The 16,395-nt window shown below is 41.1% G+C and overlaps 1 protein-coding gene across 2 annotated transcripts in view; it reads right to left on the bottom strand.

Moving 5' to 3' along the window:
• Positions 1 to 7,356: 7,356 nt before the first annotated feature.
• FRMD3 (FERM domain containing 3) overlaps positions 7,357 to 16,395 on the bottom strand; it is a 293,104-nt gene continuing 284,065 nt past the window's right edge. Inside the window, exons 14-15 of one of the 2 annotated variants that reach the window (XM_004449476.5) lie at positions 11,933 to 12,394; positions 7,357 to 7,447 (exon numbers count right to left, since the gene is read on the bottom strand). In XM_004449476.5, the coding sequence (XP_004449533.1) occupies positions 7,434 to 7,447; positions 11,933 to 12,394 (476 nt within the window). In that variant the 3' untranslated portion in view covers positions 7,357 to 7,433. Of the gene's footprint in view, positions 7,448 to 8,602; positions 12,395 to 16,395 lie in introns of those variants that run through there. The other variant, XM_004449475.5, reaches the window with a different exon arrangement.

Below are 16,395 nucleotides of genomic sequence, written 5' to 3'. Positions count from 1 at the left end.
GGAAGAAATACATAAGAAGACTTCAGGAAAAGTTCCAAACCTAGAGCCTCTTGTTCTCTGTCCATGGAGTTGGACAGCATTACTTGCCCAGCATGCATGGAGTATTGCCAACTAGGGAAGCTCATCCATGCCTCAGTGTCCAGAGTTTTTACTGGAGCTCTATGACAGAGGCCTGATTGATTGATTGGTTGGTTGATTTCCCATGTGGTTGATCTCCATCTCCAGGTGGACTGAAATTACATGACCCTAGACCCCCACTCTAAATTCCAGTGTTACTATCTGGCCTTGCCCAAGATCCCTACCCTAAATCACATTGTTATCTGATGTAGCTAGCCCCATCCTAAGACTACCCAGTGTGGCCAATCCCACTATAAATCACATTGTTAGACTATCCAGTGTGACCAAAGATCTCCAGGCAAGCAAAGACAGACCCATCAGGCATGACAGCCCATGGGCTTAGAGATTACCTTCCAGAAGCAGAGTGCAAAGACCAGATCATTTCTTTGGATAAGGTTCGATTCTTTACTACAAAGACTAGAACCAGTAGTTCTCCCAGGCTTTGCCAAGGGGTTCTTACCACATGCTTTCAATGTTCTTGCAGGCAGTTTATAATTCTGCCTTAGCATTCCCTTCCTGCTTGTGAGAAGTATCAAGGTCAGCCAGTGGTAAGGGACTAGGGCCTTCTCTAATATTTCCTGGGCTTGAGCACAGTCCTGAACAGTAGCATGACCTTCTAGATTAGCAGGAACTTGTCTGAGTTTTTCAAAATCCCCTATAGACATCTCAATGCCTTGTTTCTTCTTTCAAATTTTTTCTCCACCTTCTTTTCATCCTAACTTGAGGCATGTGGGAGGTTAAACAATTGTTAGTAATTGTTTTTGACAAACACCCTTGGGATAAGATTTTTTGCACAGAGGGAGTTCTTGGCTAAGGTCAAATAAAGACAAGTCTGAGAACGGAGCTTTATTCAGAGCTGCAATACAGTGACAATTTTCTGGGTATGGAGACTTGGAGGGGCAGATGCTCTCCTTTATGGCTGCTCAGCTGGGTTTTTTTTTTTTTCCACAGCTCTCTTATCTACCATAAGGCTGTTGATTTTCAAGTCCATGAAGAGCTGGGGAAGGGGAATGGGAGTAGAGTAAATTAAAATGCCATAAAACTCACTGATTTTATCAAGATTCAAGTACTGTTCTTGAATAAACTTTTCTTGGATATTTGCAAGACTGGTTAATTTCCAGAGTTTTGTAAAAGTCAATTTTCAGAATTTTTGCAGTATTCTCATTGCTTTTACGGAGCTGCAGATTTTTGAAGGTCTTTGTCATTCCAGAAATACTTTTCCATCAAGTATAATGTTAATGATCTATCACCCAATGATTCAATTAGCTACTCCTTCAATTGTATTGAAAGCAAAGACTTTAAAATGACCTGACCCACAAAAGGATTTTTCACCCTGTCATTAGTATCATTTACTCTATTTCACAGAATTATACCAAAAATACTTTTCCAAATCCTAGATGCTGAAATTTAAAATTTCACACATTGCTCTTTCAATTAGATGCATGTCGGTTAACCCAGTGTAATCACCAAAGTTTGAGACAATTAAATATTAGCAAAAAGATAAAATAGCTCCTTCAGTCCTTAGCTTCATAAAGAAAGTAAATCTTTCCTGTAAGATAGGCTTTTCATCATTATTAAGATGGTTTTAATTTCTTCTAAGAAAGTAAAATTAGCTATATGCATTTGGGTTTCACACTTAAATATTCTGCTCTGATAATCGAAGGATTCACTTCTGGGTCTCCCATCCTCCCTTCTTATAACCCAGCCAAAGTCAGCTACATAATTTTCAGGGTACTATGCAGAATAAAAATATGAAGACTTGTGCTCAAAACCAGGGGGAAATGTGCACTTAAAGGTACTTAAATTTAAAGATTTTTCCTTTTAAAATACTTTCTTACTATAAAATGTAATAGGGTATTAAGTATATGCAACAACACAATGTTACACATTGCAAAAATATTTTGTTGTCTTAACTTTATATAATGGAGTAAATATATTTTATTAATGTGGTATCTTGAGTAATCATAAAATTTTCTTCTGGCTTGCTTTTCTGCAAATTCATTTATTAGGTCAAAAAAATTATTTTTAAAGCAACTTTATCGTCCATTGATATAACCTTAAGCAATGTCAGTTGTTCTTAGCATATGCGAGATCACAAATAATTTTTTATAATTTTTAATTTTGAGAAGGATCTTTCTGTTAACGCAATTTTCTGGCACTGTTGAGATTATTTAATAGACTGCAATAACATTGAGATGAATAATTGATCTATCCTAAGTTTCATATGGAAATAGTATCCTTTTCTGTGGAATGCAAGGATGTTTAAATTTAGTTTCTATTTCCAAGCCTTTGGATACTTGCTTTGCAATGCTGCAGGGGTTTTCAAAACCAGAGATTCTAGCCTCTTTAAAGAAACTTAGTAACTCCCCGATGTACCTTACTGCAAGGTGCATGTGTGCACTTTTACTTTGTAATAATTTACTGACAACGTTTATTGCCTGCATGGTGGCAGTTCCTGTCCTAGTGTTCAGGACAAAGAGTTCACCTTTGTGCAGATGCCACAGAGACAGGCACTGGGGACTGATGGGCAACTGGCCTCTCACCACAGGTTCCGGGGCTGGCCCCTTGTCCAGCTCCTCCCCTTTCCCAGGGCCAACTGCCACCATCACTACTCATCCAGGCCCTGCTATCTGGAGCATGTTCCATTGTCTCAGCAGGCATCATTTACAAAACATAAATTCAAAGATACAATGATTAAGAATTTCAAGATGGTGAAAGCAGAATATTAAACTAAGCCTTCCAAAATGGGCAATGTGTAACTGTACAAGTCACATACCCACAAAACCAGTCTTGAACCCGGTGGTTCTCAACCAGGGGTGATGTTGCCCTCTAAGGAACATTTGACAATGTCTGAAGGCATTTTTGGTTGTCACAACTCAAGGGGTGCTTCTCGAATCTAATGGGTTGAGGCCAGAGATGCTACTAAACACCCTACAATGCACAAGACAGCTCCCTCCCAAGCAAGAAAATGGCAATTGTGCTGAGGTTGAGACACTCTTCTCTAATCTCATTGTTCCTCACCCTTCATTAGGAGGAGGCTTTTATAGCTTATTTTGTATGTCCAGCATGCTCCAACTCTTCCAAACTTTCCTCCATCTGACTTCTGATTCATTGAGTGTTGATGTTCCTAGCAGTCAACACTTTTACATTATGTTGGGAAATATTGTTCCAATGGGTCCTTTTAAACTAGAGGTACTGTAATTGAGTGGAAAGAGTGCTTGGCTTGAGTCTTGACTCGAGATTCTGGGACCTGCTCCCATTTCTGCCCTGGCCAGCTCTGTGACCTTGAAAGAATAATGCCACTTTTCTGTGCCAACAAGCCTAACCAGAAAAATACAGTACAAAATTTCTTTCAAAGTCTGAAATGCTTCTATTTCTTTTTCTTCTGATAATCCCTACAGTTACTTTACCTCCTAAGCTATATCATGTTCTGAAAAACAATAATTTATTCAGTGTGTAGCAAGCCCCACACTCTTTGGTAAGTATTTTATACACATGAATAGTTTTACTCATTCAGCAAATATTTATTGCTCACCTACAGTTGGGAATAGAATTGTGCCCCTTGTGAAAGGTATGCTTGGGTTCTAGTCCCTGGTCCTGCAGGTGTGACACATTGTAAATAAGATCTCTTCAAGATGCTACTGCAGTTTTAGGTGTGGCCCAACTGAATCAGGCTGGGCTTTAATCTGGATTCCTGGAGTCCTTTATAAGCTGAGTGAAAGGCAGATGGAGAAAGAAGCCAAAAACTGGAAGTCAACTGAACTCAGCAGAGAAAGGAGAAGATGCACCATGTGCATTGTCATGTGATGGAAAAGCCAAGGCCCAAGAACCACTGACTGCCAGCCCCAGAAAGTCAGAGACTTCTTGCTGACCCCTAGATTTTGGACTTCTACCCTCAAAATCATGTGCTAATACATTCCATTGTTTGAGCCAACCCATTGCATGTTTTTGTTTTGGCAGCTGGGAACTAAAACACCTACTATGTGCCAAACACCGTCCAGGTGCTGGTGATATAGCAGTGAACAACACAAATAAAAATTCCTGACCACATAGGCCTCACATTCTAAAATAAAATTCATTTATTTTTGACGATCAGTCTTTAAGGTAGAAAACATTAATGCCCACGTGTAACTGAGGAATCTGGGGCTCAGCAACATGAATAAACCAGCCCAAGCACGAGACCCAGACCGAAGTGTCAAAGTCTCTGACTCAGCATCGTACTAGAAAATTTCATCCTTGCCTCGCAATATCCAAAGTTGTCCAGCCATCATCCCGCATTCCCACATCCATTCTTCCTTGCTCTTTGGGAGGCAGGGACTGACCTGGCACCTTCAACCTGAGTAAGATACACAATATCTATGCCAGCCATCAAGAGCATGCGGGAAATGCCTGGAGGGGATATTGGGGGATCAAAGAGTCTTTGCAGTGGTTCCACCAGGTTCTAATTTTTTCCACGTTGAAAATGTTCAGTTTTTGTACTGTTGCAAATTAATAGCTTCATGACTTATATTTCACAATATTACATAAAGGAATTCATGTTAGTCATTCCTTCCCACCTGCCATATCTGGATCAACTTTTTTCTTTGGGGAAGTCAGGGATGTAGTTACATTCTTTCTAAATCCTATACTCATGCCATCCAGGCCTCCCCACCACACTCTGTCCCTCTAGAGCTCAGAACGATGTTGCAGAGCATAGAGGAAAACAAAGCATGCACAATTTATTCCCTCCACAAACCTCTGTTTCTTTATTTTTTAAATGGAAATATTAAGATTATCCACATTACAGAATTATCATGAAGATTCAATGACATAGGCTCTGGTCCATAGTAAATGCTAAGTAAAAAATAGCTTTAGTTTCTCTTATAACTAACCATTAGATTTCTACTCAAATAGGTGATTCCATTATTTAGTTTCAAAATCAGTTATTTCTGTGGTGGAGGGAAGGTCTTAGAGGGAATTTGAGTGTTTGCTGTATGAGTCCAGCCCATTGGGGTGGGCTATCTTGAGTTCTACTTGCATGGGATTCCAAGTGACCCCTGAAAGTAAGAGTGACAAGATATATTAGCACCCAAAAGAAGCTCTGGCTCAGGTCGGACATGCTGAAACACAGTGGTGCATAGCCTCCCTTCTATGCAGTGGTTCTCCAATTAAATCTCCTGGGCAGGTAACTCCTAAACAGGCTGTTCTCCCCTGCCCTGGGGGAGCTAACCAACTTGAATGATAGGAGAAGTGAAGGGAGTAGGGGTCTTGACAGCAACTGATTTGAAAATTGCCCAGGTAAGACTTTGTTGCTCAAATAACAGTTCAAGGTGGGTCCACTGTGGAGTGGAGTATGTGATGCCTGACTCCACACAGTCATTCAAGCATCCAAGTTGCTGGCAGTTCTGCCATCCTCAACTGGTGGCTTCAAGATCAACACCCTGTGGCAGAAGGAGGATCACAACTAAGCAGGGCTTGGAAGCCACACGGATCACTTCCCACTTCAATTCTGCAGCCTTATCTAACTACACAGGAGGCTGAGAAATGTCATGCATTCTGCGCACAGGTTGAAAAGGAAATGGTTTTGGTGATCAGCTGGCATAAGAAATTTGCGAAAATGGGAGATTTGGGGCAAAATGTGAGCAACGTATCTTCATCCCTACCAAACCAGGCATGCCTAGAGGATACCTGGTCTGTTGGGGCAAATGCCCTGGGATGCAACTTTCCAGCTGGGATTCCTTATACTCACTGATAGTGAATGGTTCCCGTGACAGTTTATGCTCTGGAAAGAGCATGCACAGAGCAGCCAATGTCCAAACACATGCCAAGCAGACTGACACCTCTCACTACAAATTATCAAGTTGGCTTTTAGCACCACTCAGTCTTGAGTGTATTTCGTGTGAATCAGTTGCTCCTAGGCATCAAAACACATTAAAGCTAGTCATCGAAGTTCCATAAATGAAGATTGGAAATGTCAAATTAAGGAATAGGGAAGTAAAAGCTTGTACTCAGATTATTCTAACCCTCTACCTCCCCCACATTAAACAAGAAATAAAACATTATGAATGGTAAGCGAATTTAGTGTGTTACATTAACTATTCAATGTCAGAAGGCTCATTTAAAATAATTTTCTTTGTAATTTTTAGTGTCCTACCAAAACACAGGCTAATTCATGTTGATGAATTTTAATCTAATTCTTAATGGCAAGTGGAATGGCAATAATCCTTCACTATTTCACCTTTTCAATATTATAAAGAAACAGGCTAGAGGAGTTACCAAAAGATGGTATCTGGCTGATCAGCTAGATCCTTGCCAGTGCAGTGCCTGGAAAAGCTGCAGGGAATGCCTGTTGTTGTGGCATAATCATTGAAACCACTCCCTTTCACTCTCAGGCGGGTCCTGGCTTGGATGATGGAATACAGGTTCACCCCACGACTGGCAGCAAAACGTGGATGAGGCCACTACTGTTCAGTGTCTGGTTTTCCCCTTTGCAGAGCCAGAAACTCAGGATTGTTAGGAAACTCAGGATACTGAGCATGGGAGGAAGGAAATCACAGGAAACTGATGATTATGCCAGGACACTGAGATTGAAAGCAACTGCCAAGCAGAGTGGACACTGAGGGTGCTTTGTCAGAGCATTCTCTCCCCTGAAGGGTAGTCTCTTTGGAAAGCCAATGATCATAATCATAACCCTAATATTTGTGGGTGAACAAGAATCAGGGTCACTGGAGTTAGCTGGAGGACAGTCCATTTGCAAGGCATGTTTCAAAATTCGGTACCCACAGAAAGCACGTGCTTTGTCCTACGAAGCGTTATCCTTTATAACCAGGAAAATGGCCTTGGTTCTCTTTCCAAAGAGATATTTGAGGTGAGCATCATCAAAAGCTGAAGAACAGGAATATCTTCTTCCAACCAACCCTCTATTCTTTACTAATGTTAATTCTCAAGTTCTGTCACAGTTGATGTCAGTGACAGCCATTCCCAGACGCTGGAGGTTCAGCCAGAAGCAGCCTACATGCATCCCTCCTTGGTTGCAATATTGGAAGATACAGAAATCCTAAATGTTCACCAGCATCCTGCCCCACCCCCACCCCAGTTTCAAAGAAATAACAGACTCAAAAGCCAGAAAAGCATTAAAATAAGCTTTATTAATGGGTTGGAGAACACAGCAAGGATCTGAGGTCTAAGTGAGCTTTCTTTCTTCCTCTTTGAAGTGATGAGAGCTGAGCCCCCTGAGTGGGGCTCACTGAACTTACCCACCCAGTCACAGACAGAGGCTGGAACGTGGAGAGCTGAGTCCTGTCTGGGCCCACCAGGGCAGGTCTTGCTGGGTCTGTTTACTGCATGTAGACTGGAAGCCCAAAAGCAGGTCCAAAAGAGAGAAAGAGAGAGAGAGAGAAGAAGCAGGAGGACAAGTAAGCAGGGACCTTTAGCATAGTCTTTGCCCAGTAGGGAAAGATGGCCCAAAGAGTCTCAAATCCCATCAATCACAGCCATCCCTAAAGTCTGCCCCAGAGGTGGAAGCCTCTCTCACCAGTACTTTCCCTCCAGGCTAAGAACGTTGGTAGAAGATCCTTCTCCATTGGGTTGAGCAAAAAATGGAGGAATAAAGGAGAAGGGTCTTTCTCAAGCGGTAAGGCTGAGTTAAGAACCTCAACTGCTCAATTAATAAGTGGCCAAGGGCAATTTTGTGCATGAGCCTTCTGGGTTTTGAGCCTCCAGAGCCAAGACCTTGAACCCAAGAGTCTTCTCACTGTCTGAGCTTTCATCCTTTCATTCCTTCTCTTTCCTGGAGACTGGACCACTGAGGACTGCTGAGTAAGAACTCAATAGCCTTAAGTGGCCACTGCACCTGGAGTCCAACTCTGCTTGACACTTAGGACATTCCAGTTGGAATGAGCAGCCCTTTTGTTTCATTCAAAGCAATGCCTCCTGATTTAACTGTCAGGGGTGGAGGTGTAAGCTTTGCTTGTGGCAAACCTAAGGTGAGGACTTGTCAGACCAAGTTCTGTGGAAGGAAGGATCAATGGGAACAGTGAGACTCTTCGAGAACAGAGAGATGCAGAAATTCGATGACAAGTGCCGCCAAATTAAGAGTCTGGTCTGTCTCTCTCTGGCACAGGAATGTGCCCTTTTCTGGTCAGGGGTGAGGACATACTACTTTCTGGTGCTCAGAAATCCTTCTTCCTCTCTGTCATGCAGAGCATCTTTGTTCCATTTAAAAATATATATCTTTCTTTCTCTCTAGTTATCTTAATGCCATTCATTAGACCATGGCTTTCTTTTAGGTTTGAGTAAAGCATTTCCAGTGCTTACATCCCTGCTTTTAGTTTGGGTGACTTCTGCTGAGGGTTAATCTCATCCATTACCTTCGATTTGTTTCATACAATCGCCTTTAAAGGGTGACCTGATTTCATGATCCTAGTGGGCACCTTTCTGTAAGTTTCCACCACGCTGACTATTTATGCAACTTTGCTTTAAATGAAACTAAATGATTGCAGAAACGTTTTCCCCAGAGTATTTTTATTAGGGAATCCTGCCACCATATTAACATATAAAACAATCTGGATGTTGACATAAAAATGCAAATTTCACTATACAAAGATAAGGCTCCAATCACAGGTAACATGGCCCCATATCTTTAGTATTTCAATGAAATCAACTCATTTTGAAACTTTCCCAGAGTTGTATTTATAAATATTAGACAAACCACAAAATATATTCCAAATACATAACATTTTACAATATTTTCCAAGCACAGACAGAAACACATGATACTTTACCTACACTTTTTCATGATCCAACTTGCATTAGCACTAAGGACAAGACTGTGTGTGCATATGTATTTGCCGTATATGTGTGTATATATAACCACAAATATACATACAGTGGTTTTCATGGAAAATTTAAATCCTTGAGGCCATGGATTTTACCCACCACGATAACTGAGAGGGAATATGAGCAATAATGTACCACAAATTCTTCAATTAGGGCAAAATAACCATCACCACGTTTGTGAAGGACATAGTTGTGTGTACACAAATACACACATTTACATAGATTCATATATAAACACACATATACCAATAGTATGGAATATACATATACTCACACACTTCCTGTGACCTCTCTATCTCACTCTAATATATACTGTCCATCTTTGGAAATAGTCTTTTCCTCATCTGATTCAGGCAACTGGTGACTGTCTACTAACAAAACTTAAATGGATGTTTTTAAAAGGCTCTCAACCTATGCTGACCAAATGTCATTTCAGAATCCCACTTTTACATTGGATGGCTAGTGTTTAAATCCATCAGATCCTATTTTGTTGGACTCCTTCACTTAAAAACATTTCTATTCAACTATGACATTTCTGCCTAAGAGAAAAAAGATGTTAGCTGGAAATGTTAAAATAATATATTTATTGCTCCTTAATAGAATCTGCATGGTTGAATTACATGTGATATTTATCCTGTTGATATTTTCCAAACTTTTTACAACGGGCAATATATTACTTCCATAATTTTAAAATGTTACTTAGTATTATTTTTAAAGGGTAGGTTAGATGATTTGTAATGGTTAGAACTTAAAAGAAAATAACATGACGCATGATCAGAAGGGGAGCTAATTTTGTGCAGACTACACTGGAATACCCTTATGTCAGAAAGCAAGACTTAGAAGCCATATGATAAAAAAAAAAATTGGGGGTAGGGATAGAAACTTCGATTTCAAAGCTGGCCATTTGCAAACTTGCAAAATAAATTATTGCAGGTTCCAACCGTAGAAGAAAATATATTTCTATGTTGGTATCAAATGTCACATCTTAAACATTCTTTATTTAATAATGCCAAATAAATCACTGAAAGCATATGAGAAATATTCTATAAACTTAACAGCAAACTTATATCAGTTTGCTCAACTGAAAGCTTTATGGGTTGATGTTCAAAGCTTATTTTCAAAATCAAATATCTAATAGAGCAGTCAACCCTCCATTGGACAAGTAGGAATAAAATGACCAATTTGGAAATAATACCAATGATTGTGCTGGAGTGTCACTAGAGTTAGAGAGAGATCACAGGTGACCCAACCTCTTTGTAAGTGAAGGCAATAGAACATTTTCAATCCTTGGGAAAATCTCTATGCTCCATGCTCTAAGCTACATACTTTTTTCTTTCTCACTGGTAAGTACTCTGCATGGGAAGGCATCAGATCCTTCTTCCATGGATTTAATGGTAGGAAAGAAGGTACTAGAGCATTTGTCCTCTCCATTGTCTGGTTAGGGAGTCATCTCACTCTTCCACCAAGGCTGAAATAGTATATCATCCAATGACTCCTCTCCATTTTTTCAATGGAAATTACAATTATGAATGAGTTAAGATCTTAAGGAAAGAAAAAAAGGTGGGGAGTGGGGTGGGTGTAGTACAGTGACTTCAGCTCCTGCTTCCCATGTACAAGGTCCCAGGTTCAAACCCAGGGAGGAACATAAGAAAATTATTAGCTTTTATTTTTAAAAAGTCATTCTCTCTTTCTCACACACATATACACATACACTCACAGAATCGCAATGAATGGCATTAGGGACCAAAAATCTACCTTAAATTTCTCCACCTTTACTACGATCCACTTCAGTAAGTTTACGTCATCTCTGAGGTGTACTCTACCCCACTGAATAACTTGTATTACCATGACTTTCATAAAATAGGTCATTTGCCTACACCTCTTCCTTCCCAGCCGTACTAGAAATCTTTTTTGCTACTTTCCATTTGTTCAATATATAATAATACACAATCAACTGGCAATCTTGGACCATTTTTCCTTTAAAGTTTCACTTCCCTTCAAAAGATTTCTGCTTCCTTGGCCAAAATATATGGACAGAATGCAAATTAAAGTAACAAGTCATCTGTCCAAATACTTTAAAAAATGAACCCCCTGCATCCACTGGATGCTCTCAGTTTCTACATCCTCCATGTCCATCATATTTAGGAGCTTACACACTACAGTATCTTTTTTTAATCTGTTTTCTATCTCATATGCAGGTATGACAAACTATGGGACTGTTCAGCTGAAAATATTTTTTAAAACAAACCAGCACTGAAACATTAAAAAAATTTCCGACATGCCCTTTGTGCATTAGTCTTACAATCTTTCATTTAAATAACTCCAGGAGGCTTCTTTTTTGCTAAAAATTTACCAAAATATTTTGAACACATAAAAATATTTTAAAAAAAACAAAAACAAAAACCCGGCATAAATTTATTTGTATAGGCATTGGTTAGAGGACATAGTTTTCACTAAGGATTATATTCAAAAACTCTCTCTTGGGTTTTTACTAAAATTCTGAATCTGGACCTAATAGCTTGTGATGGTGCCAACTATTGAAAAGAAAGGAAAACCTAATTCAGGCCAATGTTATGTATTATGATATAATAGATAACCATGGGTCTACACTATAGTAAAAAATAAACCTATTTTTGGTTATTTAAAGGCCATCTTTCTGACCTGTAACTAAAATAACTGTATTTGATTTAAACTTACTTAATTGCGGTGAATTGTAGAAAGCTAACTTAAGGGTCTGAATAATCAGGTATGAGTAAGGAACACCTGTTGATGGCCCATGACCATTTTGAGAAGCAGGCATTTGCTGGAAAAAAAAAATCACTAGTATTGAATATAGCCCTTAGTCCCATGAGATAGTAACTTCACGAGCAGCCTAGCATGTAGAGCATGAGGCTTACTTTCCCAGCCACCCACTCCTTGAGAGGACAGTAATATTCATAGTGAAACTGCTCAAACTCTGGCGTCTGGCGGATTTCACATAAGAAGGAGAGATCGATACCTGACTCCAGAAGGAGGAGGAGCAGGGGGAATACAAAGAGCAGCAGCCCCAGGCCCACCACAAGGAGCCTGGAGAAACTCTTGACCAGTGGGTTCACCCGGAAATGGCCGGTCAGAATGTCATAGCTCCACGACAAAGCTCGGCGAGCCTCGTTCAGCTCCTCTTCCTCTGCAATCAAAAAGGCATTTTCATCTGCTTCCAGGTCCTCAAACGAATCCATGTCTTCTCTTTCTAACTCAAGCCTAGATGGACAGTCAAAGAGCATGTCGATCTCGTCATCGTCAACCGGGGTGGGAAGCAGACTGGCGCTCGGGTTGTATGCCAGTTCTGAGATGGTCAAGGGCTCTTCTTTTATTTTATCTTCCTCTTCGCTTAGGGGATCTTCATACTCCCGGGCTTCCTTTGCTGGTGAGCTGGAGATCAAGGGAGCAGAAATGTCATCCTCTTTAGGCAATGGAACACCTGTGAAGAGACATTTCTTTCCTTAATTTTAAATTGCAAGTTTGCTTGTTCCACACACACACACAAATTGCAGTCGGAAATAACAACAGGAAAAGAATGGAAGGTAAGGAATTTGTGAAACTGTTAGTCCCTTTAGGTAACAAGACCCTGTACCATAAGTTTTAAGGCCAACATGCTAAACCCAAAATAGCCAACCCTTCTCAATTGGTTGACATTATTTACGACTTGTAGATGTGCAATCATACTTTACAAGTCTTCAGCGTTGGACACGTTTGCAAGAATAAGACTGCAATAAATCACTGTTATGTTTTAATTATGAGTTGCATCAACACTATCATCCAACAAATAGTATACTATAATTTATTACAGTAAAATCTGTCATCCAATATTAGTCACTTTATTATTTTGATGCATTACTTTCTAGTCTTCATTGTAGGCACAAGTTTGTGGTTTTTAGGTTTATATAATTGTAATCATACTGTCAGCATAAACTTATATCTTGCTCTTTCCATTCAGCATTTTAACTTAAACATTTCCTAAGTTGAAATCAACCCCCTTTTAGTATTATTTTTAATGGTTGCAAACCGTTCTGCTTAGTTCATACAATAAATCATTCACCTATTGGCAAAGATATAATTTGCTCTGCAGTTGGATCCACAATACACCAACAAATTGGCAGCAAGGAGTATTGGGTAACTGTAAACCTGCTTTTAATTAATACACTTCAGGATTTTTCTCTCTTCAATATGTGCAGGGGTGGATTATTGGCTCTGTTTTTCAAAAATCAACAGATATTTCCTGATAGCTCTGGTCTTATAGCACTGAGCAGTCTAGGTGAAAAATACCATTAAAAAAGCAAGTCATACAGTCTCTACTATTCTATAATAATCTATGAAACCTGAAGGGGGAAAACATTCACAATGTAGAAAAGGATGAAGAGAGCTATGGCAATTTGGAATGCTTAAGATCTTGACATTTCTGGATATTCCTTATCTCCAGGACAACAGTCATTGTGCTCTCCCCTTTAGAAAAGAGTGAAAAACACCTAATTGTACATGCTCTGGTAGACCACTCCCATCTCTCTTTTGCTCTTTTCTTTGCTCTGGTGGCCACACAGCTCTTCCCTGGTCTTTCTTACTGCCTAAAGGCCCTGCCATAGATATGGCCTTTCCTCCTTAACTCTTCTTTCCCTATAATGCAACGAATTCTCTCCCTATCTTCTGCTCCCCATGTCCCTCCTCTAAAATAGAAGAGTGAGAGAAATCTCAAGTTTCCAAGCACAGTATTTTGTGGATGGCAACTCTTCTTCCAGTTGCTCAGACTGATCTCTTTGACTCTACTCACACCCCACAGTAGATCTCCCAGCAACCTCTATGTCTCCACCTTCAAACTATATCCAGAATCTGACTACTTCTTACCACCTCCATGGCTACCACCCATGGCTGAGCCAATCATCATTTCTTGCCTAGGAGATTTCAACAGCATCCTATCTGGTTCCTGCTCCACCCCTTGCTGTTATCAACAGAGCACCTGGGGAAGCAGATTTGGCCTAACAGAGCATCCATCTACCACATGGGAGGTCCAGGGTTCAAACCCAGGGCCTCCTTGACCTTCGTGGAGCTGGCCCATGCACAGTGCTGATGTGTGCAAGGACTGCCCTGCCACTCAGGGGTGTCCCCGGCATAGGGGAGCCCCACGTGCAAGGAATGCGCCCTGTAAGGAGAGCCGCCCCGTGCAAAATAAGTGTAGCCTGCCCAGGAATGGCGCCACACACGTGGAGAGATGATGCATCAAGATGACTCAACAGGGAAACGGACTTTGGCCCAGTGGTTAGGGCGTCCGTCTACCACATGGGAGGTCCGCGGTTCAAGCCCCGGGCCTCCTTGACCCGTGTGGAGCTGGCCCATGCGCAGTGCTGATGCGCACAAGGAGTGCCGTGCCACACAGGGGTGTCCCCCGCGTAGGGGAACCCCACGCGCAAGAAGTGCACCCATAAGGAGAGCCACCCAGCGCTAAGGAGGGAGCAGCCTGCCGAGGAATGGCGCCGCCCACACTTCCCGTGCCGCTGACGACAACAGAAGCGGACAAAGAAACAAGACGCAGCAAAAAGACACAGAAAACAGACAACCAGGGGAGGGGAGGGGAATTAAATTAAAAAAAAAAAAAAAAAAAGATGACTCAACAAAAAAAGACAGAGATTCCCGGTGCTGCTGACAAAAATACAAGCGGACACAGAAGAACACACAGCAAATGGACACAGAGAGCAGACACCGGGGGGGCGGGACAAGGGGGGAGAAATAAATAAAAAGTAAATCTTTAAAAACAAAAAACAAAAAACAGAGCACCTGGAGTGATCCTTTGAAAGCACAGCACAGCTCAAATTCTCGAATGGCTTTTCCTTTTGCCCAGAGGACAATCCAAGTTGTTGCAGTGGTGTTTGGGCCTGTCTCCACGTGCCTTCCTCTCTCCTAACCCCCCTCCTTTGCTCACTCCACTCCAGCGCAGACCTCTCTCAAACAGGCAGTTCATGCTCCCACTACAGAGCCTTTGCACTTTCTGTTCCCTCGGCCTCAAAGACTCTTCCCCCAGAGACGTGCAGGGCTCCCTCCCTCTTTGCAGGTCTTTAATCCAATGTCACCTTCTCAGCAAGGCTTTTCCTGGCCTCACAATTTAAATTTCAATCCCCACCCCCAATACTTTCTATTTGCCTTCCTTCATTTATTTTTCATCTGAACACTTATTAGCATCTTACAAATTACATATTTTATTTGTTTTCTTTCATTTATTATTTATCACCTTACTCCCCCACCCCTATCTCTAGAATGTATGCTCCACAAGGACAAGTATTTCTGTCTCTTGGTTCACTATTGTAACCCTAACACCTGTAATATGACTGGCACTTAACAGGTGCTCAATAAATATTCATATGAATAGTCAATATGAATGAAAGAAAAAAAATGAGTGAATTTTGTCAGGGCCTTAGGGGATGAATAAGCTCCTCAGAGACCACAGTGCTTTAGCAATACACAATTGCAGAAAAGCAGATTGTCAAAAGGGAAAGATCAGAAAGTCATCGAGGAAAATCCAGTGTGGAAAACTCAGTTTCTAGATGAATAAAGCTACTAAGGAGGTGAAACCAGATTTTTTAAAAAAGTATCAGAAAAGATGTTTTACAGGTAAATATTTAGTTGCATAAAATTAAAAGGTTTCTCTAGAATCATCATGACCTTTTTTAGAGAAAAGATGGGTTGCCTGGGTCGGGAGATGGAGGATGGGGACTGACTGCAAAAGGTTAAGAGAACTTTTTGGAATAAGAGAAATGTCCTATATCTTGATTGCAGTGATGGCTACACCACCATCACCCATACACCACAACTGTAAATTTTTATAGAGCTCTAAAAAAAAAAAAAGCATGGGGAAACGGACTTTGGCCCAGTGGTTAGGGCGTCCGTCTACCATATGGGAGGTCCGCGGTTCAAACCCCGGGCCTCCTTGACCCGTGTGGAGCTGGCCATGCGCAGCACTGATGCGCGCAAGGAGTGCCTTGCCACGCAAGGGTGTCCCCCGCGTGGGGGAGCCCCACGCGCAAGGAGTGCGCCCGTGAGGAGAGCCGCCCAGCGTGAAAAGAAAGAGCAGCCTGCCCAGGAATGGCGCCGCCCACACTTCCCGTGCTGCTGACGACAACAGAAGCGGACAAAGAAACAAGACGCAGCAAAAAGACACCAAGAACAGACAACCAGGGGAAGGGGGGGAATTAAATAAATAAATAAATCTTTAAAAAAAAAAAAAAAAAGCATGAATTTTACCACATGTAAATTATACCTCAGTAAACTCGAATTCAAAAAGTAGTCTCCTTGATGGTACCATACAACATACCCAATTAAATCGATTTCACAACAGACAACTATTTTTCCACATTATATGGACACAGAATTTTTGTTCTTTCCTTGACCAGGTCACCACATTTTAAATAGATAGAGTAAACTGAACAACTGAGATGC

This window comes from Dasypus novemcinctus, chromosome 8 (assembly GCF_030445035.2).
Source record: "Dasypus novemcinctus isolate mDasNov1 chromosome 8, mDasNov1.1.hap2, whole genome shotgun sequence".
Classification (NCBI taxonomy): domain Eukaryota; kingdom Metazoa; phylum Chordata; class Mammalia; order Cingulata; family Dasypodidae; genus Dasypus; species Dasypus novemcinctus.
The sequence above is the reverse complement of the archived record's forward strand: the minus strand, read 5'-3'. Positions and strand labels throughout refer to the sequence as shown.